Raw genomic sequence first — 23,765 nt, 5'->3', positions numbered from 1 at the left:
TTTTTTTAAGATTTTATTTATTTATTTGACAGATAAAGACAGCGAGAGAGGGAACAGAAGCAGGGGGAGCAGGAGAGGGAGAAGCAGGCTCCCCGTGGAGCAGGGAGCCCAATGCGGGGCTCGATCCGAGGACCCTGGGATCATGACCTGAGCCGAAGGCAGACGCTTAACAGCTGAGCCACCCAGGCGCCCCTATAACGAGTATTTTGACAACACTTTCAAGTTGAATACCTTATAAATGGAGTCAATCAAACTTTCTTAAACATTTTAGTGTTATTTACAAATGTAAAAATATTCTTATGCTTTTCAGCTTTGCAAGTCTAAAATTAGTTATATGGTTAAAAAAAGAATTGTGTGGCTAATTGGTGAGATTCTACAATATTCCAATTTTAAAAAATTACAAATATTTTAATACCAAGTACATACAGATTTTCCCAATACTTACAAATCATATATGTAACACAAAAATATTTTTGCCTTTCATCTAATTTCCAAGTTTAATTCTCAGCCTTTCCAGGCTTGTAGAAATAAGACCACTGTCTTTTCTTAGACACTGAGAAAAGCAGATTTTAAAACCAAAGACAAGCTGAAATTACTGGATTGATGATTCACCATTTGCTTAACGGTCAAAGATCTATGACTGAGAAAACCATCCTATGGGCTTCTTACTTCTGAAAAGAATTTACTTGAACCACAGAGACATATTCAGAACCATTTTTCAGTCCCCATAACTTCTGGGGTCTCCAAATCCACAATCTTCAGATAGGATTGGCTTATTAAAACAGATTCGAACTACATCCTAAACAGTTCTTTTGTCTGATAGGTAGAAGGAAGTCCTGAGTTGTAGTTAGCTCCCTTCAACAATCTTCTACTGGCTTGTTGAAATTTTGCAATTTTTTTTTCATATTCTTTCTCTCTGACTAGACACAACTCATTTAAATAATACCCAACTAGATTCTGTATTCATCCCATACATATGTCTGGTCTTGTTTGTCCCTAAGGCCAGAGCTCTGTAGTCATGCTCAGGATGGTCTAATTAAATCTAAAAGCTGAGCTGACGGAGGAAGAGAAAGGGATAGAAGACTAACCGAGCTTAACAATGGCTAAATGTTGAAGGTCCTTGTAAACTTTCTACGGGAGTTCAGAATTTATCCTTAAGAGGAAGTATTTTAAGTGCAGGGGGAACATCCTCAGATTTGCCCTAATTACACTGGTCACAATGGCAAGACTGGATTGGAGGAGGCAATATTGGAAGCGTGAAAACCATCGCTATTGCCATAATCTGACTGGTAGATGATGGTGACCTCAACCAAGGTGTTCAACTATGGGAATGAAGAAACATAACAAATTCAAGGGACAACTGAAGGGCAAAAGTGATTGTTGCAAATGGGCAATGAGGGATATGGAAAAGTAAAGATTATACCTATGTTTTTCGCTTGGGCAACTTGGTGGATGGTGGTGATGCCACATGCTGAAATAGAAAGTAAGGAAGGTGAGGTTGTAAGACTTGGGGGTGGAGGAGGCAGGGAGCCCGGGAAGGAGAGGGTAGGAGGTACAGCGAGGTGAGGCATTTAATTTTGCACATGAAATTCAATTTGAATTGCCTGCCTGTTGAGACATCCACATGTGGACAGATGTACAGTATCCAGTTGAGTCTAAAGGTCAGGGACAAGGTCTGTCCTACACAGAGGAAGTAGAGAATCATTAGCATGTATAACAAACCGTGGAAATGAGTAAACCTCCCAACAGATAATGTAGCTTATGGCTAAATAAATTACTACAATGAAAATTTAACAAAATATTTTTTCTTCACCTGAAGAAAGGAGACAAATCTCCAAGAGCATAAAATCATTTCATTTGCACATCATCTGAGTGCTTTGGAGGGTATATATATATTTTTAATTTAACTGGGTTTTACTGGTTAGCTTAATTTTAAGTAAAATGGAGTAGTGCTTTATGTAGAGGGTTAAGTTGTAAAGCAAAAATTATATTTGAAAATATATTGCCTCGAATACAATGAACATTGAGATCTACTATTTCAATAAGTCCACATAGCCCATTTTTACTTCAACAGTGAAATATGTGGCTGGTTCTTTAATTCAGCCACAGATGAGGAAGTTAGTTTACATCTAAGTGCTACGTGATATTAAAAAAAAGAAAAAACAAACAAACCTTACCTTTAAGCATAAGAATTATACTCCGCACAATGAGATGCTCATACCATAAGCATAGGGAACATAGTAATGGAGGAAATAGAGGTCAATGTCTCACCCACATTCCCAGTATGAGCTCATTGACGGAATGGGAGGGAGAATCACTCAATAGTTAACAGTGGTAATTTGGGGTGCTTGGGTGGCTTAGTCGGTTAAGCATCAGACTCTTGATTTCAGCTCAGGTCATGATCTCAGGGTCGTGAGATTGAGGCCTGCAGCAGGCTCTGTGCTCAGCTTGGGGGGATTTCTGCTTGAGATTCTCCCTCTTCCTCTCACTCTGCCCCTTTCCACCCCCTGCGGTGGGCTCTGCACCCTTCAGCTGTCCCTTCAAATCACATTTCTAATTTTGGGGGGGTCTGCTTGAGAGTCTCCCTCTGCCCCTTTCCACCCTGTGTGCTTGCGCTCTCTCTTTCTCTGTCTCAAGTAAAAAATAAATAATCTTTAAAAAAAGTAGCAGTGGTGGTAATCTTATTTCTCTCTCATTTGCTGAAAGCATAGAGTTAAATTCATAAGTTAAAGGCATGCATGATCTAATTACCAAAGTTGTCACTGGTTTCAATAGTGACATTGTCACTCAAAAGAAAGGAGACTAATAATGATTTGTGAGCTTTTAATAGCCTAAGGCTAGAATGAGCATAACTGACACATACCAAAGAAAACTCAAAATTCATGTCATAACTAGAAAGGCACAATAAAAAAATAATAATTTGTATTAATATTTCCAAAGTGTACTCAGCAATGAAATGTATGTACTTTTGACTCAAAGAACAGGAGTCAGCAAACAAAAAGCCAAGCAATATGAAGAGTTTGTACTGTTAAAAAGAATTTTAAAGAACATAACATTACCGGGGGCTAGAAGCTAGTAAAATCATCTAAGTATGTAATATGAAAAACCTGAAAGGTACCAGGATTTGAGGCAAAGCAAAAGGATTAAGATAGAGGAACCTGACAAGTTGGGTCTAAATGCAAGCTAACAGATTCCATGATGTGAATCTGACTTGAAGCAAAGCATGTGTTCCCTGACAGATCCCAGAGGCTACAGGCACTGGTTTCAGGAGATGGTCACCCTGAGGCAACAATGAAGTTAGGTGAATCCTTACATTTACCTGGGAAGTGGACAATTGCTAATCTTCACTGAGCACTGAGCACAGACCAGGCACAGGTCCCAGCATTTATAACATATTTTCTCATTTAATCCAACAATTCCTCTAAGGTAAACAATAATACTATCATTCCCATTTTACATTCAGGTAGGTAAACAGAAGCCCACTTGCCTCAGGTTACACAATCGAAGTGAAACAAATTACAGTCTAATTTCGGCCAGTGCACCAAGCCTCCTACCGCTGTCGTTTAATATTATAGGGGAAATTTTGTGTTTCATTGGAAAATGATGCATTTTCAAATGAGTACACCCTTCCAATTCTGGGTTTAGGAGGACTTTGCACCTTTCCTTGCCTTTGAGCTATTTTACAACTTTGTAAGTTGTAGAAAGCTGACAGGAATGTGGAATAATTCTTGTCTCCAGACACGTACATAATTTCTGTCCAGTGGAGGTTCAGTTGCCTTCCCTAGGTCACTGGGAAAGAAGCCAGTTTTGTCTCATTTGCACATTCTTCTCAGTGTTCCTTCTCTGTCAATGTTTCTCTTCTTTGGATTGTCCTCTGAACTAATTGTAACATACTATGTTTCCCTCCTTAACAATGTGCTAAATAAAATCTTTACTCACTTTATGCTGATGTATGAGAGTCATGGGTTTACCGTAAAAAAATTATCCTTGGACAATATTTATTGAACCTGATTATTTTAGTATCTAACCTGTCCTATCTTTTTGTTTTTTGTGGTTTTTTAAGATTTTATTTTAAAATAATCTCTACACCCAACATGGGGGCTCAAACTCATAACCCAGAGATCAAGAGTCACATGCTCTGTGGACTAAACCAGCCAAGTGCCCCTACTTTGATTTTTAAGTACCTTCACTTTTTTTAGACACCAAATGTAACACTTCAAATCCTCACTATAAATATATAAACAATAAAATATATAAAACAATGTAAGTAATTGTAAACAATGAAAAAATATATACAGGAGACATCTAAAGTTCCTATAATCCCAGCTCCTCATGGAAAATTGCTATGGGCAAGTTTGGTACATAGTTGACCAGGTATTTTTCGGTGCTTGCACTATGATATTTCTGTGTAAAATGTTTTTCTATATATAATTATTAACAACAACAACAAATGCCATTTTTGTGATGTTCTACAACCTGCTTTTTTTCTGACTGAATGAGTGACTGTCCATGTCGATCTGCATCTCCTTAGAACAGCTTCACAATAGACCATGGTATTAATTTTTTTCAATTAATCCCTTACTAGTGGAATTTTAATTGCTTTCTTATTCTCTATTAAAAACAGTGCTACAGTGAACATCCTGCTCCATCCATCTTGATGCTCTTTCTCTTTTTATAAATTAACTACCTCCACAAGCTCTATTAATATTGTCAAGCATGTAATTTATAATTCCTCAAGTTACTGCTTCAGTGTCTAGTTAGTTTGGCTATATTTAAGCAAGTTTTCTCCACTTCTGTGTACATTGGTTTCCTGGTGCTGGGGGTCCTTGGGCAATGCTGATGGAGAACCACTGCTGAATGTGATATAAATAGTGCTAAGATGGTAAACACGGTTTCAATAGGCAAGTTCATTTCACATGGAAAACACAAAATTTTTCAAAGCCTAGACTAAACCAGGAATTAAAATTAATTAAATTAATTAGAATGAATTTATTAAAATTCTTTTTAATCATTATGAAATGGATGCCATTTATTAGAGCATACTAATAAGATTCTAGGAGAAGTATGGCTTGGATTTATTATCATTACTATAATATTTCAGTTATGGGTGTTTTTATCATAGGAAATGTTTTTCTGTGTTAAGACAAGCCAGGGTTTTGTATATATACCATTTTAACGAATGCATTGTTCTAGATATTGTATTCAACAAATATTAAATGAGCTCATGTTTATATACACAGCATCCAGAACAGGCTCGAACACATGTTAGCTACCATATGTGTTGGCTTTTTGAGATGGGGTATATTGTAATGGTTAAGGGTGTGACTCTCAAGTGACACCTGAGTTCACATTTTGGCTGCATCACTTAATGGCTTTATGCTCTTGGGCAAAAGTCCACTTAATTTTTCTGTTTCTCAATCTCTAATCTATATATAACAAAAGGATAATGATAGTAAATCTCTTAAATCCTTCTTTAAGAATTTAAAGAGTAAATATATGTAAAGTGCTTTGAACAATGCAATTCTTATTGAGTCCCTGCTATGCTATGCCCTGGGGAAGTAAATTAGGCAAGACAAAAACCCTTGTCCTCAAGTCGGTTACTACAGTTTGAGTCTAAAGACAGATGAAAATAGTTTGGATTTACAATTTGATGTAACTGAGTAGACTAATCACAGGGTACAGCGAGAACATGTGGGGAGGGCCCTAGTTTTGAAGAGTGTAAGTTTCCTAGAGGCAGAAATGGCTAAGCTAACACTTGAAGAACAGGGAGGTGAGAGGAAGAGATTTTTAGATGGGCATAGCAAAGTCAATCTCTTTTAGGTACATTGGGGAACTGCAAGCAGTTTGGTAGGGCTGAGTCAGAGAGTGGTGTCTGGGGGATAGGAGACATGATGCTAAATTGATGGGTAGAGGCTAGATGAGAGAAACAGTTGGCCATGCAAATGAGTTTAGACTTTATCCTGAGGCCAGAGGGTAAGACATCCAAAAGGTTTTATATATGCAAATGACATGATTGGATAAGAGTACTAAAAATAATAAGTCTGATAAAAGGGGTAATGGGGTGATACCTCTGGATATTTAAAAGGTAGAATGGACAGAATTTGCAGCTGCCTGCCTTATGTAGGCAGTGTAGCACACGGTTAAGGGTGTGGCCTTCCTGACCAGACTGATGGGCTACACATCTAAACTTTTCCATTTATTGTGTGACCTTAGGCAAGTCACTTCAATGCTCTGAACTCCAGGCTCTATAAGATTGGCTAATTGTCACCTAACTACAGGTTTCTTTTATCAAAGAAATTAAATGACATAATGAATACAATGAATACAATGTGTTAGCATTAGATCAGTAAATATATACAGTAACTGAATAGTACTCAAAATTAAAAAAAAAAAAAGCAATAGAGTTAAGTGGTCAGGCTCTAGTCAGACTCAGGTTTAAATCCCTACTCTGCCATTTACTAGCTGTGTGGCCTTGAGAAAGTTACTTAACTTTCCTGTGCCTCAGTTTTAGTATTTGTAAGATACTGAAAATAATAGTGCCTCTCATAGTGTTTGGTAAGGAAGACATGAGATAATTCAGGTAAAGTGCCAGCACATTAATTCATTTAAACAAATATTTATTGAGTGTATGTACCAACCACTATTCTAGGCCCTGAGGATAGATAGACATAGTAAATAAAACCAATCAAAACAAAACAAAACCTGCCCTCATGGAGCTTAACTATAGTAAACATCCTGCACATAGGAGTGTTATATATGTTAGAAAGCATCATCCTAAGACAATTTCTGTGGTCCTAAATTGTTTCTATAAGTTTTATTGTAATAAAAGAGTAATATTCTACAAATATTTATAGAAGTAATAGGAGGACATAAAGGCACAGTCCAAGATAACTCAGACATTGTAAAGACGCCAGAGATTGGGAAGGGGAAACACCAATTTGAGGAAAGATCTGCTGATAAAGTTATGAATGCATTACCACCCTCTTTTGTCCAGGAAAAGCTGTGAGAATGTGCCAACACCTGCCTGAAATCTTCCTTCTAAGAAGGGGTGATTATAGCCTATTTGCTTAAACCACGTTAAAACATTTGACGAACGACTTGGAAGAAAATAAACATTAGTATCCTCCTTATAAGATAAGGTATGCAAACACCAAAGAGATTCTATTAGTTCAAATGCCTTTACTGTCAACAGAATCTCGGAGGGTTTTGTTCTCCCAACCTTTGAACAAAGACCTGATTAAGCATGGTGCAGCGTAGAATAGCGAGGCCTTGATCCTCCGTTGCTAAGGCAACCAACTCGCCGCCAGCCCCTAAGAGACGGAATCTGAAACCTCAGTGACCCGGGAGGGTGGACACCTTCCTTCTGTTTGTGTACCTGCGTGTGTGTTACGGATGGGAATAGGCAGGGCATACAATTGTCAATGGGGATGCTAGATACGTCGCCTCTGTTCTCGGTAGAGGGCGCTACAAAAGCAAGTTCCCCCAGAAACAGCAACCCTTCTTTCGCGCCTCACCGCCACAAAGGCGCCCACGACTTCGTTTCCCAGTTTACTTAATTCTGGCCGGAAAAGCCCCGCCCCCCCGGGGGTGGAAACAGCCCCTCCTCCCAATAGCTTCTCGCGATCGTTAGACGGAGCGAGCTATGGTTAACTTCCGGCCGCGACACCTTCAGCTCTTCGGCGATTGGCCCATTTCCACGGTCTGCGCTTAACTTCCTGTCTGGATCCCGGCGCTGCACGTGTGAAGCGGCCTAAGGACGCCGCGGAGAGCCGGGCCTAACCGGTGTTCGCGTGGTAGCAAGTCACTTCTCCGGGACGAGGGGAGTGCAGCCGTCGGCCTTCTCTGGGGTGAGCGCCGCACAGCTGCAACATGGTGAGCAGGTCTCGTTGTCTCGGGGACGGGGCGCTTTGGTTTTGCTGACGGCCAGGCTGGTTCCTCTGGTGCCCGTGGCTACTGAGGGCGGGGAGTGGGAGGGCTGGCCCGGAGGTGCCGGGAGGAGGCTTGCGGCCCAGTGCCCCGGTATGATCACCCTCGTCATCCTGGGCATACTTTGCAGTTTAGAGTGCGTCTCCCACAGCCAAGCCTCCCTAGGGAGTGGACAGAGGAGAATGGCTTCCCCTATCCCGAGGGGCCTAGAAACCCGTGAACGCAGGACACAGACGCTCAACCCTGTGCTTCATGCCTTCGGAGGAGGGAGAGTTGGCTGGTTTCTCCAGGCGTTGGAGTGGCAGTTGTCTGCTCGTCTGTGTTTGCTCTGGGCAGAGGGAACTTGTGGGAGAGTCTGAGGTTGGGCCCAAAAGCAGAATGGCTTAAAAACAGGGATGATGCTTTCTCAGTTTAGCGAGTCAAGTTGGGTAGGGTAGTGAGAGTGTTAAAAGAAATGATGAATCTTACTTAACTGTAGCTGTGTTGTCTTGGTTTCATTTAATAGTTGGTGCGACAGGTGTGTAACTTGATTGAAACGGTCTTCCCCAGATTTACCTGTGGCAGGTTGTTTGTCATTCTGATTTAACCTGTCAGGGACCTTCTCTGAGCCCGCCGCCTAAAGTAACTTTCAGTCATTTGCACATCACTTTTCTTTACTTAAAATCATTTTTTTGGTGATTTGCTTTGTAAGCATAGGGACTCTGACCTCATTGCTGTGTCCCAGCACCCATAACAAGGTTTGGCACAGAGTAAGTGCCATCAAATATACATTGAAGGAAGGTAAGTGCAGATTTTGTTGAACATTGTTGATGTTGCCTACCATAGAAATGTACGTTTTAGAAATCCGTTGATCCCTCACATAACTTACTGAAGATTCGTATATGGACTGTGGGTTTGTGTGTGTGTTTGTTTTTGTTTGTTTTTTTTAATGGCTTGTTCTGATTCTGTTCCTTTGAAGCCTCACAGGAAGAAAAAGCCTTTTATAGAGAAGAAGAAAGCTGTGTCTTTTCACCTGGTCCATCGGAGTCAACGAGATCCGTTAGCAGCAGATGAGACTGCACCCCAGAGGGTTCTGTTACCCACACAGAAAGTAGGTCCTGTTCATTAGCCAATAAGTTTGCAGGGGGACTGTCAATAGTTTCTAAATAAATTGTTAGCTGATGTTCTGCAACTACTGTGATCTTTTGGGAAACAAAATCTATGACTTAAATTTTCAGTAAATGTGCCGATTTTTTGTCTTGCATATTGGATTGAGAGGGTAAAGCATCTTTATTGGAGATCTTTAAATGAGCACATCTTGTACAGTAATAGTAAATATTTACTAAAACACAATGCTGCATGATATTATTTAGGGCATATCTCTGCTTTCTTAAGATCCTGTCATTTCAAAACCACAAACTACTGTTTTGTCTCCTCATCATTCATCTCATAAGATGTAAAACATTAGAACTCATGAATTAGCTTCAGAAAATGCCAGGAAGCCTTTAAAAGGTTGATTTGATAATTGTCAAGAGTATAAGTGTGGGAAAATTTGAAAGGAAGTCTTGGGGAACATTGGCCATATTTAGCTTTTTAGTAAAGCCTGTTTGTGTTGTATGTTGAGAAGTTTCTTTGCATATAAATACAAGAAATTGTACTTGATTTTCAAGGCCCTTTAGTCTGTTAACCCTCCCAAGTACGTGATAAAACAGTGTGTGTGTTTCTTGGCTTGAATTTTTTTTTAACTGAAGTATAGTTAGATATACGGTGTTACATTAGTTTCGGGTATACAGCATAGTGATTTGACAAGTCTATACATTACACTGTGCCCACCACAAGTGTAGATACTGTCTGTCACTATACAATACTACTATAGTACCATTGGCTATATTCCCTCTGCTGTACCTTTTATTTCCATGACTTATTCATTACATAAGTGGAAGCCTGTATCTTCTACTCCCCTCCACCCATTTTGCCCATCCCTAACCCCACCCCCACCCCCCCCTTCTGACAGCCATCAGTTTTGTTTTCTGTATTTATGGATCTGTTTCTTTCTTTTTTTAAAGATTTTATTTATTTATTTGAGAGAGAGCGCACGCACAAGCCAGAGGGAGAGGGAGAAGCAGACTCCCTGCTTGGGCAGGGTGCCCGACACAAAGCTCGATCCCAGGATCCTGGGATCATAACCTGAGCTGAAGGCAGACGCTTAACCGACTGAGCCACCCAGGCACCCCTGTGGATCTGTTTCTGCTTGTTTTTTTTTCTTGTTTTAGATTCCACTCTCTGACTTACTTCACTGAGCATAATACCCTCTAGGTCCACCATGTCTCAGATGGCAAGATCTCATTCTTTTTTTTATGGCTGAGTAATATTTGTGTGTGTGTGTATACACACTACATCTTTATCCATTCATCTGTTAGTGGACACCTGGGTTGCTTTCATATTTTGGCTGTTGTAAATAATGCTGCAGTAAACATAGGAGTCTATATGTGTTTTCAGTCAGTTTTCATTTTCTTTGGGTAGATAGTAGTGGAATTACTGGATTGTATGCTATTCCTATTTTTAATTTTTTGAGGAACCTCATTCTGTTTTCCACAGTGACGTGACCAATTTATATTCCCAGCAACAGTGCACAAGTGTTCCTTTTTTTGCACATCCTCACTGACACTTACTTCTTTTTTCCCTATCTTGTCTTGAATTGTTGCACAGAAATGTCCAGTAGAAGCAGGAATTGTTTCCATTCTATTTAAATTTTATGTAGCACTCGGGTTCAGAAACCCTTTTTTTTTTTTTGAGTTTGTCAAGAATTCTTTGTCTCATTCCGTCAGCCAAAATGTTCATGTGCCATCTGCGTCCTATTCTGAAAGCTGTGTTCACTGGAAGGTTCCTATGGCTTATGCTTGGAAGAGGTACTAATTAACATTTTGTTTATTATCCTAGATAAATGATGAAGAGAGGCGAGCAGAACAGAGGAAGTATGGCGTGTTCTTTGATGATGACTATGACTATCTGCAGCACCTGAAGGAATCATCTGGGCCCTCAGAGCTTATTCCCATAAGTATTTTCAGTGCACCCGACAGAAGAGACGAAAAAGAGGAAACTTTAGTAATTTCAGTAAGACTTCTTCTCAATATATTTGGGAGTGAGTGAAGAAACCACTTATAAATCAAGATAAGTGAGGCAAGAAATGGTATCAATTTCAAGAATACAAAAATAAGCCATGCCCTAGTGTGTGCACGTATGTACCATCAGTAGAGAGTAGGCTGCCTGTTCTCTGGTGGCAGCTGTCAAAAGTAGGTGCCTTTGGGTGTCTGGGTGGTGCAGTCAGTTAAGCATCCAACTCTTGGTTTTGGCTCAGGTCGTGCTCTCAGGGTTATGAGATCAAGCCTCAACTCAGGGTCTGCGCTGAGTGCAGAACCTGCTTAGGACTCTCTCTCCCTCTCCCACTCCTCCCTGCTCACATGCACATGTGCATTCTCTCTCTCCCTTTCTCTCTCAAATCTTTAAAAAAAAGTAGCAACCTTTGACAGGGTTAGAATTTTGATTAATAATTGTGGTCATGTTAGATAGCACCTTTCAGCAGAAGAAAAACAGCTGACATTGTGTATGTTAACAGCTAATCAATATCATAAAGTATCTTCTAAGAACTTAATTTTTGCAGAATGTTCAGATCTTTAACAGTCGTAAAAAGCTGCAGGCTAACTATAAAAGAATAGAAGCAGTAGATTGTAATGAAGTTCCTGTGACTCTTCTCAACCAGAATGCAGTCCCCTTTAATATTTTCTTTTAAGTATAAATGAGAGCACATATTTATATGAAATTAACACTACTAATTTAAGTTCTGTTTTTCCCCCATTAATGTTAAAGATGCCCGTGTCTTATGCCTTTATCTTTTTTTTAGTGTTAGTATACAGTAAATTTTTCTATGAAACTTTATATTACTTGGCACTTAAAAAAAAAAAGAAGATACTCATTTATTGGGTTTATTAACAAAAAAGAAGAGCTAAAAAGGGTACCAATTTCTCCTGCTTCTCATTCTCCACTCCTCTCATGGTCTAGGCATTCTTTTTCTCGGGGAAGTGTAATCATAGCTTCTCCAGTCTATAGTTTGTTGCTTACGGGAGGTCAAAAGGGTTAGGCTTCAGGGTATTATCCCAAAGGAAGGTAATGAACGCAGCTGTTCCCTCACTTCCTAGGTTGTAGCTCTCTTGTAAGGCTGCATACCCCACTCCTACATCTCTGTCATAACAACCAGCTTCTGTCCTCTTCTTTCCCAAGGTGACACTATCAGGAGTACGGTATAGATCTTAGTGGCTCACCTCCTTCCAAGACACAGGGAGGGGAGAGTGTCCAGTAGTTGTTCAAGTTTATCTTAGGGAGAAAAGTCTTTTTTTTTTAAGATTATTTATTTAGTTGACAGCGAGAGAGGGAACACAAGCAGGGGGAGTGGGAGAGGGAAAAGCAGGCTTCCTGCTGAGCAGGGAGCCTCATGTGGGGCTTGATCCCAGACCCTGGGATCATGACCTGAGCCTAAGGCAGACGCTTAACGACTGAGCACCCCAGGCGCCCCGGGAGAAAAGTCTTAATAAAGTTCTAAGATTCTTTTGGCTGAGTTGTATTGGCTTTTGAGAGATTAGCTTTTAATCTTTAATTCATTTTCGGTAAAAGTAATCACTATTTAGTTGGCTTTTTAATAGAATAAGGCTCTTTTATTGTTATGTTAATCACCATACATTACATCATTAGTTTTTGATGTAGTGTTCCATTAGAATAAGGCTCTTAAATGGACACTTCAGTGATGTTTATTGTAAGGTTGAGTGAATTATGTTTAAAAACAAAAATGCTCTCTGTTTTCTGTAGCATGATGAAAAAATACAGATGAGTCCCATGTGCTTTTTTGACTTTAAAGTAATTTGTAGGGGCACCTGGGTGGCTCAGTCGTTAAGCATCTGCCTTCGGCTCAGGTCATGATCCCAGGGTCCTGGGATCGAGCCCCGCCATCGGGCTCCCTGCTCTGCAGGAGCCTGCTTCTCCCTCTCCTGCTTCCCCTGCTTGTGTTCTCTCTCTGGCTGTCTCTCTCTGTCAAATAAATAAATAAATAAAATCTTTAAAAAATAAATAAATCAATAAAATAATTTGTAACAAACCACTCAAATTGAGTAAACCAGAAATACTGAATAAGCCCTAGAAACAAAATAAAGCAGTACAGAAGTAGTTCTGTTTAAGCAACCCAATTGTCACATGAAAGAAAGTAGGTACCGCTGTGGTAGAAAGCAGTTGGGCAAACTCAACAGAGTGCAGAACTACTGCAAATAAAAAACAAACTTTTTTTTTTTAAAGTACTATATAAACTCTAATTGTGTATGTGATTCTTTTTTTTTTTTTTTAAGATTTTATTTATTTGAGAGCATGCGTGCTCTCTCTTTCTCTCTTAAAAAACAAAACCAGCAAAACCAAATCACATATTTTGTAATTTTTAAAAAGTAATAATGTGATATACCAAAAATCATTAAATCGTGCACTTTAAGTGGCTGAATTGTATGGTTATGTTAATTCTATCTCAGTAAAGCTCTTTTTTTTAAAAAGACATTATAGTGGAAAACCAGATCTTTCCTATGCTTATGCCACCGAGAAACACACTTTGGAAGCTAAGTTTGCTGATGTGCACTCCTGTACGTAGCTTTTTAGTCATGCTCCTCAGAGGCTTCCAATTCCGCATGCTCCCATGAGCCAGTGAGAACATACATCTCAGCTTTGTGCCTGCTGCTAGACTGAGGATGAGGTGGGTGGTGAGGTACAAGAGACAGATAACATGTGGTGACCCTCACATTGGTAACTGGTTGAAAAGATCACACTAAAGCATAAGGACCAGTCAGTCAGATAATAATGTGCCAGCACATATTGAGGTGTATTGTGTATGGTGTGAAGAATGAAGGGATTTACCTAAAGGAAAGTTCTAGAAGAGTGATCAAGAAGGGCTTCATGGAGGAGGGAGGAACTGAACTGGGCACTCAAGGTGGGTTGTATTGAAGACAGGAAGGAAACATTCCAGTCAGAAGGGACATAGGTAGTAGTGTGGATCATAGTGTCTGGTGTATATGTGTGCTCCATAAATTACTTTGAATTATTCCATGATGTGAGGAACTGGATGTGATTTACATGGAGGTTATATTATTAAGTAACTAGTAAATTTGGATATATGGAATAGTAAGTAAGCCTTGATTTTACTGACTGAAAATCAGGAGTGAAAAATCAAAACCTGTTACAAGTTCAAGAAGGTCCCATTATAAAATAATAAAGGAGTTTTAATCTGGAAGTGATACGAAGGTTGGATCAGGTGTGGACTATCTAAACAGTGGTGGTAGTAATCTGTGTGTTGGTTAGCCAAGAGTAAGATGGTGCCCAAAAGACTGATGGGCAGTCTTGGTATACAAGAGAATTCAAGGGCTATAGAGATGGAGAGAGATGATTTATGACCACCCCAGGATTTAAGGTGGCCAATTCAGAGAAATGCTGTGCCTTTACCAGAGATTGGCATGTTACCTCATTTTAAGAGGGAAAAGATTAAATTTTGAAACTTGAGGCATTACAAAACCTGGATTTGAATCCCAGGACCTCAGTTGCCAATTTGAGGCAGGCATGGCATTTGACTTTTCTTAGCCTTTGTTGACTACCGCATGCTGATATCTCACAAGGATTAAATGGAATAATATGCTGGAGGAGGCTTTGTGAAATATTCCAGGGAACTGCTTGTGAGAGGATGATGGGATATACAGGTTTCAAATATTTTACTGGAGTACAAGTGAGCGAGAAGGCAGGACTTAGTTGTATTCGTTTTCCTAGGACTGCTATGACAAATTACCACACCTTACCACTGGGTGGCTTAAAACAACAGAAATTTATTCTCTCACAGCTCTGGAGGCCAGAAGTCTGAAAGTAAGCTTTCAGGAGTGTTGCTTCCATTGTGGGGGCTCAGGGCAAGAACATTGTCCCTCACCTGTCTCCTTGTTTTTGGTGGTTGCCAGCAATCCTTTGTGTTCCTCGGCTTGTAGATCCATTTTTCCAGTCTGCTCTCATCTTCACATGGCGTTCTCCCCCTGTGTATCTTTGTGTCATCATGTGGCCTTGTTACAGGGACACACCTATCTTTATGAATTAGGGCCCACTGCAATCCACTGTCCCCTCATTTTAACTAATTACATATGCAAGGATCCTGTTCCAGAAGGTCACATTCTGAGCTGCTGGGGGGACATGAATTTTGCCGGGGACACTTCAACTTAGTATAGTAGGTCAGAAGTACTTCTTAATCTAACCATTGTGTAATTTCTCTTTCAAGACCACGGGAATTAAGTTGCCTTCATCAGTATTTGCATCAGAGTTTGAGGAAGATGTTGGATTGTTGAATAAAGCAGCTCCTGTTTCAGGTGTGCTTGATTTCTTGAACTTTTCAAGTGACTTGATCTGTATTTAACAAAAAGGAAAGCATAGTAATGATAAAGCTTTTCTCTTTCTAATAAAGTGTTATAACAGTTGAGATGTCTGAATTCAGATTAGAGGTCATTAGGAAGGGATGAGTGATCGGGGTCCTTTTTTTATTGCCATCAAATTCTTAGTCTTTGGAGTTTCTCTTTGGAGAGGAAAGTGGGAAAATTGGTTTTGAAGATCTAGTAGGGGAATTTTAACTTTGACCTAAACTCTTGCAGAGGAGATGATGATATTCACTTAGCCTTAACATACATGTAGACTTAATCATTTCTTCCAAGAGTATAAGTATTTTATAGAAGTCCATTTTATCATCTGTTCCAGATACACTGAAAAATTGTTTGGGGTTTTTGTTGTTTGGATTTTTTGCAGTATTAATATTGTATTTTAGAACAAACACAGAAGTGATGTTTGGTATTTTCTCTTGAATTGCCTTAATTATTAACCAGTATTTGCCACGTAACATTCATTCATTTATTCCTTCTGTAGATTTTTGAGTTGCCACTATATGATGGGGTCTTGGGTTGAATCAGATTAAGCATAATCCCTGACCTCAAAGAATTTATCGTCAGTTGTGAAGGATAGACAATAAATAGGAAGTTACAATTACAGTACGAATGAATAAATAATGGTTTAGTTAATAGTGGGCAAGGTGTCCTGGAGAAAATGGTGTCTAAGTTGATTTCTTAGGTAGAAGGTAGGTAGGTGGGTAAAGGAGGGTGGGGTGGGGAGGAGAGGCTATTTCAAACAGGAAACTGTATGTGCAAAATTGAGAGAACATGAATAGGAAACCACATTTTAGCATGCCTAGAATGAATGGTAAGAATTAACATGAAATGAGTCTGGAGAGTCAAGCAGTGGCCATGTTATGAGGGATGTTGGAAGCCATGTCAGTTTACAAGGTTGAACTTGAAGTTCTTTGTGGACTCTCTTTTTACACGCAAAAGACCATAGCTGAAGAAACAGGTTTAGGATTTATTAAAATCTCCTAGGCTGGAAAGACAGTTCATCAGGCTACACATGCTTAATTTGAGTTACTTCTAACAGGTAAATTTAAAGCCCAGATTTTTCCTGCAGGTGAAAACCTTGAATTTTACTAAATAGACACAGTTTAATATTGCAGATCTATAATGCAAGAGTTTTTACAACTGGGTACTGAAACCAGAGGTATTTTTCCCCCTATTTTATTTTCTTGCAGTCGTCCCTGTCTGTTCCTCACTAGACCAGACTTGAAGTTTTTAATCATTTTTTAATTCTCAATACATAAGTAGAATGTGGCATATGATAGCTACTCAGATTGTGTTAAGTAAAGGAATCATGTTTTCTTGGGAATTACTGCTCAATTTTTGTTTTCCTTCTAGGACCTCGGCTGGATTTTGATCCTGACATTGTCGCGGCTCTTGATGATGATTTTGACTTTGATAATCCAGACAATCTGCTTGAAGATGATTTTATTCTTCAGGCCAATAAGCCAACAGAAGAAGAGGGAACGGATATACGGTATGTGTGGTTTCTTTCGAATCAGGGATGACCTGATTATTGCTTATTCAGTAGGATGTACCTATAGAATGTTATAACTGGAACAGACCTTTGAGAGCATTTAGTGTTAGATTTTTGTATTTTAGAGCAGAAAATGTGAAACTTGAGGTCTTTACAAACCAACAATAGGTGGGGCTAAAGTCCAGGTTGCCTGATTGCTGGTTTATTACTTTTCCAGCCCTACCAGACAGGTCAAGCAGCACAGCTGTTACTGCCTAAACAGGAATCCTCCCTGAAATACCCTCAAATTTTACTTGTGTAAAGTCATTTGGTTCTGTTGTTTCTCAAGTTGTTTTGACAGTTAATTTATGACTCTGACTTAGGAAATCTGAGGCCGAAGATGACAGTGAGTGGGAAGACATGGATGATGAGAAGGAAGGAGGTAGTGATGATGATAACTATGGCTCTGCGGGCTCATCAGATGAGGCCATGTCTGTCCCTGGAAAACCTCCTGGGACTGTAGAAAATCACTTATTCTGGGAAGAGGAGACGAAAAGTCGCTTTACTGAATATTCTATAACATCCTCAGTTATGAGGAGAAATGAACAGCTGACTCTTCATGATGAGAGATTTGAGAAGGTAAGGTCCCCAAATAAGTGGCCTTTTAATACTAGTTCCTGGTAAATTTCATATGACCTTAGAACTCAAAGCCAGAACTTTCGGCATTAGAAAGAGCTTATGTCTTATTAGAATAGACCATAAAACCATCCTAGCTTTAGTTCTGGAAAGAATGCATATAGGTCAGAGATGGCTAATGGAATCTCTGGACTTTCCTCAGGTTTGACATTTTGATTCTGAACCTCTGACTCCAATCCCCAAGATTATGCTGTTTTCCTAAAGCATTGGTCTGAGCATAAACAAAATTCCATTGCTTTCAGTTTTTTATATGTGTTTCCTCACTGACATATCCCAAGGTCTAACATGGTGTCTGGCACATGATAGGAATTCAAACTATTCAGTAAATGATGAATGAATGAATGAATGGTTTCCTTCAAGGTGAATTTAAAAGGTTCTAACTTTGCTACCTTTTCACTAAGTACTAGCAGGCAAACTATTACAAATAACTTCACTCTTCAGGAGTCACACACCCTCTGTTTACCTTTAACAGCATTCTAGTAATACAGTAAACATCATCTAAACAATGAAATTTGTATTTATTTTTATTTATTTTTTATTTTTTTTAAGTAGGCTCCATGCCCAATGTGGGGCTTGAACTCAGCCACCCTGAGATCAAGAGTTGCATGTCCTAACTACTGAGCCAGGCAGGCACCCCTGAAATATGTACATTTAAAGGAGACTGTTCAGTTATATGGTCTTTTACTTTGCATAATTAGTGAATTTGAAAGCATCTGTAAAATATTCTGAGGTAAAGATTTCTACTTAGCTTTGCTTTCCAAGCTGAGCAGAACGATTGTCTTTCATTTTCCTATTAAACGGCAGCTTATTTTTGGGGTGCCTGGATGGCTCAGTTGCTTCCGTGTCTGACTCTTGATTTCAACTCAGGTCACCATCCCAGGGTTGTGGGCTCAAGCCCTGCGTCCTTTGCACTCAGCAGGGAGTCTGCTTGAGATTCTCTCTCCCTCACCCTGCTTGCGTTCTTTCTTTAAAATAAATAAATTTTGGGGGGGCGCCTGGGTGGCTCAGTTGGTTAAATGACTGCCTTCGGCTCAGGTCCTGATCCCGGGGTCCTGGGATCGAGTCCCGCATCGGGCTCCCTGCCCTGCGGGAAGCCTGCTTCTCCCTCTCCCACTCCCCTGCTTGTGTTCCCTCTCTCGCTGTGTCTCTCTGTCAAATAAATAAAATCTTAAAAAAAAAAAAAAAAGGCAGCCTGTTTTCAGGCTAAGTGTTAGTCTTAAAATACTGGGTAGAATGTCTTCCACATTCTGTTGTCATGGTGCTAATCTCTGATAATATTATAATGGTACTTATGATCTCAATGGTAGTGCTTAAATATTGTGTAGGATTAAAAATAATGTAAAAAATCGGGGTGCTTGGCTGGCTCAGTTGATGGAGCATGTGACTTGATCTTGTGGTTGGGAATTTGAGTCCCACTTTGGGTGTAGAGATCATTTAAAAAAATAAAATCTTAAAAAAGATTAAAAATAACATTTTAAATGTTATAGTCTTAATACATTATTTTTCATGGCATCTTTTCTCTCTGTATTCAAGTTTTATGAGCAATATGATGATGATGAAATTGGAGCTCTGGATAATGCTGAATTGGAAGGTTCCATTCAAGTAGACAGCAATCGCTTAGAGGAAGTCTTGAATGACTACTACAAAGAGAAGGCAGAGAAGTATGATGACTTTTCCTTGCTTACTTGCTTTTTTGCATTTTTAAATAAAGTCTGTATTTGGACATCTGAATCTAGAAAATTATCCAGTCAGAACCTATATTAAGAAAATGGTATGTTTTGGGACGCCTGGGTGGCTCAGTCTGTTAGGTGACTGCCTTTGGCTCAGGTCATGATCCCAGGGTTCTGGGATTGAGTTCCCCATCAGCAAGTCGTCCTTGCTCAGTGGGGGGCCTGCTTCTCCCTCTGCCTGCTCTGCCTGCCACTTGCCCTGCTTGTGCTCTCTCACTATCTGACAAATAAATAAATAATCTTTAAAAAAGAAAAAAATGGTATGTTTTTCCATAAACTTTGACTCACATTTTGATATTAAGGTTCTGAAGCTGACTGTAACATTGAGTGGGAACCTACTGAGAACCACTTTTTCTATGGCTCTGACCTAAGAGTCATGATGGAAGAGCTAGGGTTAGAGTTGGGGGTGCGAGGTCACATTCCATTTGGAGAATGAGGTGGTGCTTTTAGCCTCTTTGGCTGAAAAGTTAGTCTGACCTCTAATTTTCATCTTTTTAAAATGCCAGGTATTCTGAGAAGTTGATATTTATGGCTCATGGAAAGATAAGAGTTTGTCTTTCCAGCCATGTTAGCATAACTTTACAGCCAAATATTTGACAAATCAGCTCAGCATCCATATTGAGGTGATTTTTCTGCAAGAAACTAATGAGGGGTTTACATTTGCTGGAAGGGTCTGATATTCCGTGATCACCATCATTTGCAGATCCTGCTAAGACAAGGGCTATGTATTTGAGTGGATATATGACTACTTTGGAGAGACAGATGGGGTAATGCTTTTTGAGGCTTTAAAAAAAAACTCATGTTTTAGGAAAGTTGCCATCTTGTTCAATGTGTTATAACCCTGCAAAAATCCCTTTTCTGTCAGCAGAATGAATGTCCAAAACCTGCTGGAGGGGAGAGTTGGGGCTGGGGAGAGCTAGGATTTTTTTAAAATGCTATTGTTTCCATAGCTCTTCAAGTGCAGTTTTAGTAACAGTATAATAATGGGTGTTTTTTTTCCCCCTCTTTTGTCTTCATTTTTGAAAACTCAACCACAAGTTGTGTAAAACTGAATACTCTTGAACCTTTCGAGGATCAGGACTTGCTAATGAATGAACTTGATGGGTCTGAGGAGGAAGAGGTTATTACTGTAGTTCTTGAAGAAGCCAAAGAGAAGTGGGATTGTGAATCTATTTGTAGTAAGTATTGTAGTGTCCATTTTACTGCTAAAGGTATGATAGTAATTTTAAAGTACTGAGTACATCAATTTATTGAAAAAGTACATGTTTTGTGAAAATGATTTGGAAAAAGTAATATTCCCATTACTAAGTTGCAAACAATTTAAAAACACTTAGAAGAGAGACCATTGTTATTTTGAACTATGAAAACTTCAAAGTTGGCGATATAATAGGAACTCAGTAATGTTTTGCTGAATTGAAAGTGTACTTATTGGTACATGTTTGTTTGTTTTTTTAAAGGTACATACTCAAATTTATATAACCATCCACAACTTATCAAGTATCAACCAAAGGTAAGTCCTAGGGTCCTGAGCTATTTGAAGTATGCAATGCAGAAAATGGAACGTACAGATTATTTTCTCACAGTGGCTATATCCCTTTGTGGCTGGCAGCACTATTAGGAAAAGCAACAACAGTGTGTCATTAGTGAACTGTTTTTTAATAGGAATGGGAAATGACCTTAGTATGATTTTATCTTTATTTCAGCCCAAACAAATCCGAATATCTTCTAAAACAGGAATACCTCTCAATGTCTTACCTAAGAAAGGACTCACAGCAAAACAAGTTGAACGAATGCAGATGATTAATGGCAGTGATTTGCCAAAGGTGTCAACCCAACCTCGATCTAAAAATGAAAGCAAAGAAGATAAAAGAGCAAGAAAACAAGCTATAAAAGAGGAACGCAAGGTAATGGGAGATGTACAAAGAGCTCATGGTGGGGGGATGGTTGTGGAAATTTTCTGTAAAATTAGTCTTCCATCAGTTAAAAATTTGAGTAACCCGAATGTATTCTTATACAGGAACGGAGAGTGGAGAAGAAAGCTAACAAATTAGCCTTCAAACTGGAGAAAAGAAGGCAGGAAAAGGAGCTCTTAAACTTGAAGAAGAATGTTGAGGGGCTAAAGCTATGACAGTAGAACATTTAGGATAAGGTGCCTTCCCCGCTGGGGCTCCTCGTTATGTTCAGTATTGAACAGGGATCTTCAGAGAGACAAAATTATTTAATCTGCCATTTTTACTGGCAGGTATTTATACCACCAAGTTTTCTCTGCCATCTGTCTTGTAAATATTGTAACATTTTAAAACTTAATATTATAAGCTTAGAATTTGCTCTGAAATAAATGATTTCACAAATGTGAAATGTTTGGATGAGTTGAAGGAAAATATCTTCATAACATAAATGGAATTGGTGTATTCTTCATTTATTTGTATGATTGTCCCAGCTGTCCTTTGCAGATGTTCTCAAATATGTCTTTGAAACCTTTCCACTCCTTTTCAGAAGTTAAGTGGTTTAATTTGCTGTATGTAGAAAAGTGACCCCATTAAACTCCATTTGAAATGCTGAGTGGTTAAGAGTTTTCCTAGGAAGATTCCACTGGTAGGAACTAAGTTTCCCCCTGCTGTATGCAAAGGGCTGTTTCAAAAGGATGGTAAATATGAATATTTATTAGGATTGTTGGGACTCAATTACTGGATGACTTACTTTTGGAATTTAGGAAGAGTGAAGACAGGAAGCAGAAGCAGAAATCAAGAAAACGTCCTTGGCTTCAGTGAGTACCTGGCTCAAAATCAGAAATATTTACTTCAGTTTAAACTAGAAAGTTTGTCTTTTCAACATTATTTAATGCTTGGAACCATTCATATTTGATTAAAAGATGTAGTTGAAAATTTTCCTTGTTTTTTGGTGAGGTTTGTTTGGTGTTTGTTTTTTTCCTGTAAACTTTTTCAAGGCTTAAGCAATGACACCATCACAATTGTTAATTATTTGGTAAACTGTGACTCCCTTGCAACAGACGAGTTGTTAGTGACCCTTGTTCATGTGTCCATGACTAATGTGTTGCTATCTGGACTGTTCTGGGGGGAAAAAAAAGACACAAAAACTGTGGACACTCTTGGTCTGAGTTGGGAACAGAATGGCAGAGGCAGAACCATTTTTAGCTGGTGAGCTGCATTTGATAACTAAATTACTAGAATGTGTCTTCTATAATTCATTTGAATATGGCTTTTCCAAAGTTGGTGGGTGTTACCTTGTTTGTTTTAAATTGTAAATCTTAGTATTCTAGGATTTTTAAGAGCCATGAAAAACAGTAGCCTTAGGTATTCAACCAACATAGCTACAAAAAACTCAGCTGAACAGCTTGTCATTATAGAAGTAGAATCTAATTGGGGAGTACATATTTTAATGCTGATTTGCAGAAGCCAAGGGTCAGATGATGGTTTATATTAGTATTGTGAATGTATTAAATCCTAAGAAGATTGACCATTTATTTTGGTAGCTATCTCAATTGAAGGTTCTTAAAACCAGCGAGAATCTTAAAGACTTGGAATATTATTTTGAATTGATGCTATTCAAATTCCTTCTTAGGAGCTTCTAATATCACTTCACCTATCCAAAGGGTTTAAATCAGCACATTATATATTTTGCAGTCGAGGAAAGGTGACTATAAGTCATGAGTCTTACTGAAGCATTATTGTGATTTAGGCTGATTAGCCTCCAGATTTAAAGATCTTAATTTTATTCTGGAGAACAAACCTTACATATTCTGAATTATTTTGTAGAATTTTAGAGTATTTACAATTTGAGTTATCTCTTAACAGTGGTTAGGAACTTAACATAAGGTCCTAGCAAATGTTGGAAGTCCAGAGCGACAAGAGGGGGTTTTTGCCTTCAAGGACTGCATCTTCTGAGGAGGCGGGGTGTGTGCAGCAAAATCTAACTAGCAACACCAAGTCACTGATAAAGTACCACTTGAAATGAGGGTCTTGGTACTTGCTTTTCCCCCTGAAGTGCTCTTAACTGCAAATAAAACTTCCTCAAGGTTGGTGTTCAGTTGTCACTTCCACTATAAGCTTTCACCTGACTGTGTAAAGATAGCAAAATCCCTCTGTTGCATTTTTTAAGCTTCTTCCCTGCTTTATGGTCTCCATGGCATCTCTTGGCATCTGAGCTGTATCTTGTTATTCAGTCTCCTCTCGGTAGAACAAACTGAGAGCAGGGAATTTTTATTTACTACTTTATCCCCATGGCCTAGAACAGCTCCTGGCATTTGGTAAATGATCACTAGGTAGTATATAAATGAATGGATAGGGAAGAGATTTCACCAAAGAATTGCTTAAACTTGGAACAGTAGGGCCTAGACTCAATATTAGCTAGGAGAAAGAAGGCCTAAGGCATCCCAGGTAGGGGCAAAGTCATGAAGAATTTGCCTGCTGTGCCTTAAGCACCTCTTCTGTATGGGAACTTAATGCTTATTAG

The 23,765-nt window shown here is 39.1% G+C and overlaps 2 protein-coding genes across 2 annotated transcripts in view; both read left to right on the top strand.

The window, feature by feature from the left end:
* The first annotated feature begins 7,701 nt into the window (after positions 1–7,701).
* On the top strand, positions 7,702–22,180 carry LTV1 (LTV1 ribosome biogenesis factor). The gene is made up of 11 exons (XM_036106718.2): positions 7,702–7,872; positions 8,885–9,016; positions 10,846–11,019; positions 15,242–15,329; positions 16,749–16,887; positions 17,250–17,505; positions 19,096–19,223; positions 20,331–20,470; positions 20,750–20,802; positions 20,996–21,196; positions 21,310–22,180. The coding sequence occupies exons 1-11, from the start codon at positions 7,870–7,872 to the stop codon at positions 21,418–21,420; spliced, it is 1,425 nt and encodes a 474-aa protein (XP_035962611.1). The 5' UTR covers positions 7,702–7,869; the 3' UTR covers positions 21,421–22,180.
* The window catches only part of ZC2HC1B (zinc finger C2HC-type containing 1B), a 46,110-nt gene continuing 44,270 nt past the window's right edge, over positions 21,926–23,765 (top strand). The window contains exon 1 of the mRNA XM_078054633.1: positions 21,926–22,059. Within this exon, the coding sequence (XP_077910759.1) occupies positions 21,984–22,059 (76 nt within the window). The 5' untranslated portion in view covers positions 21,926–21,983. The remainder of the gene's footprint in view (positions 22,060–23,765) is intronic.

The sequence above is a fragment of the Halichoerus grypus genome, chromosome 9, assembly GCF_964656455.1.
Source record: "Halichoerus grypus chromosome 9, mHalGry1.hap1.1, whole genome shotgun sequence".
Classification (NCBI taxonomy): domain Eukaryota; kingdom Metazoa; phylum Chordata; class Mammalia; order Carnivora; family Phocidae; genus Halichoerus; species Halichoerus grypus.
The sequence above is the reverse complement of the archived record's forward strand: the minus strand, read 5'-3'. Positions and strand labels throughout refer to the sequence as shown.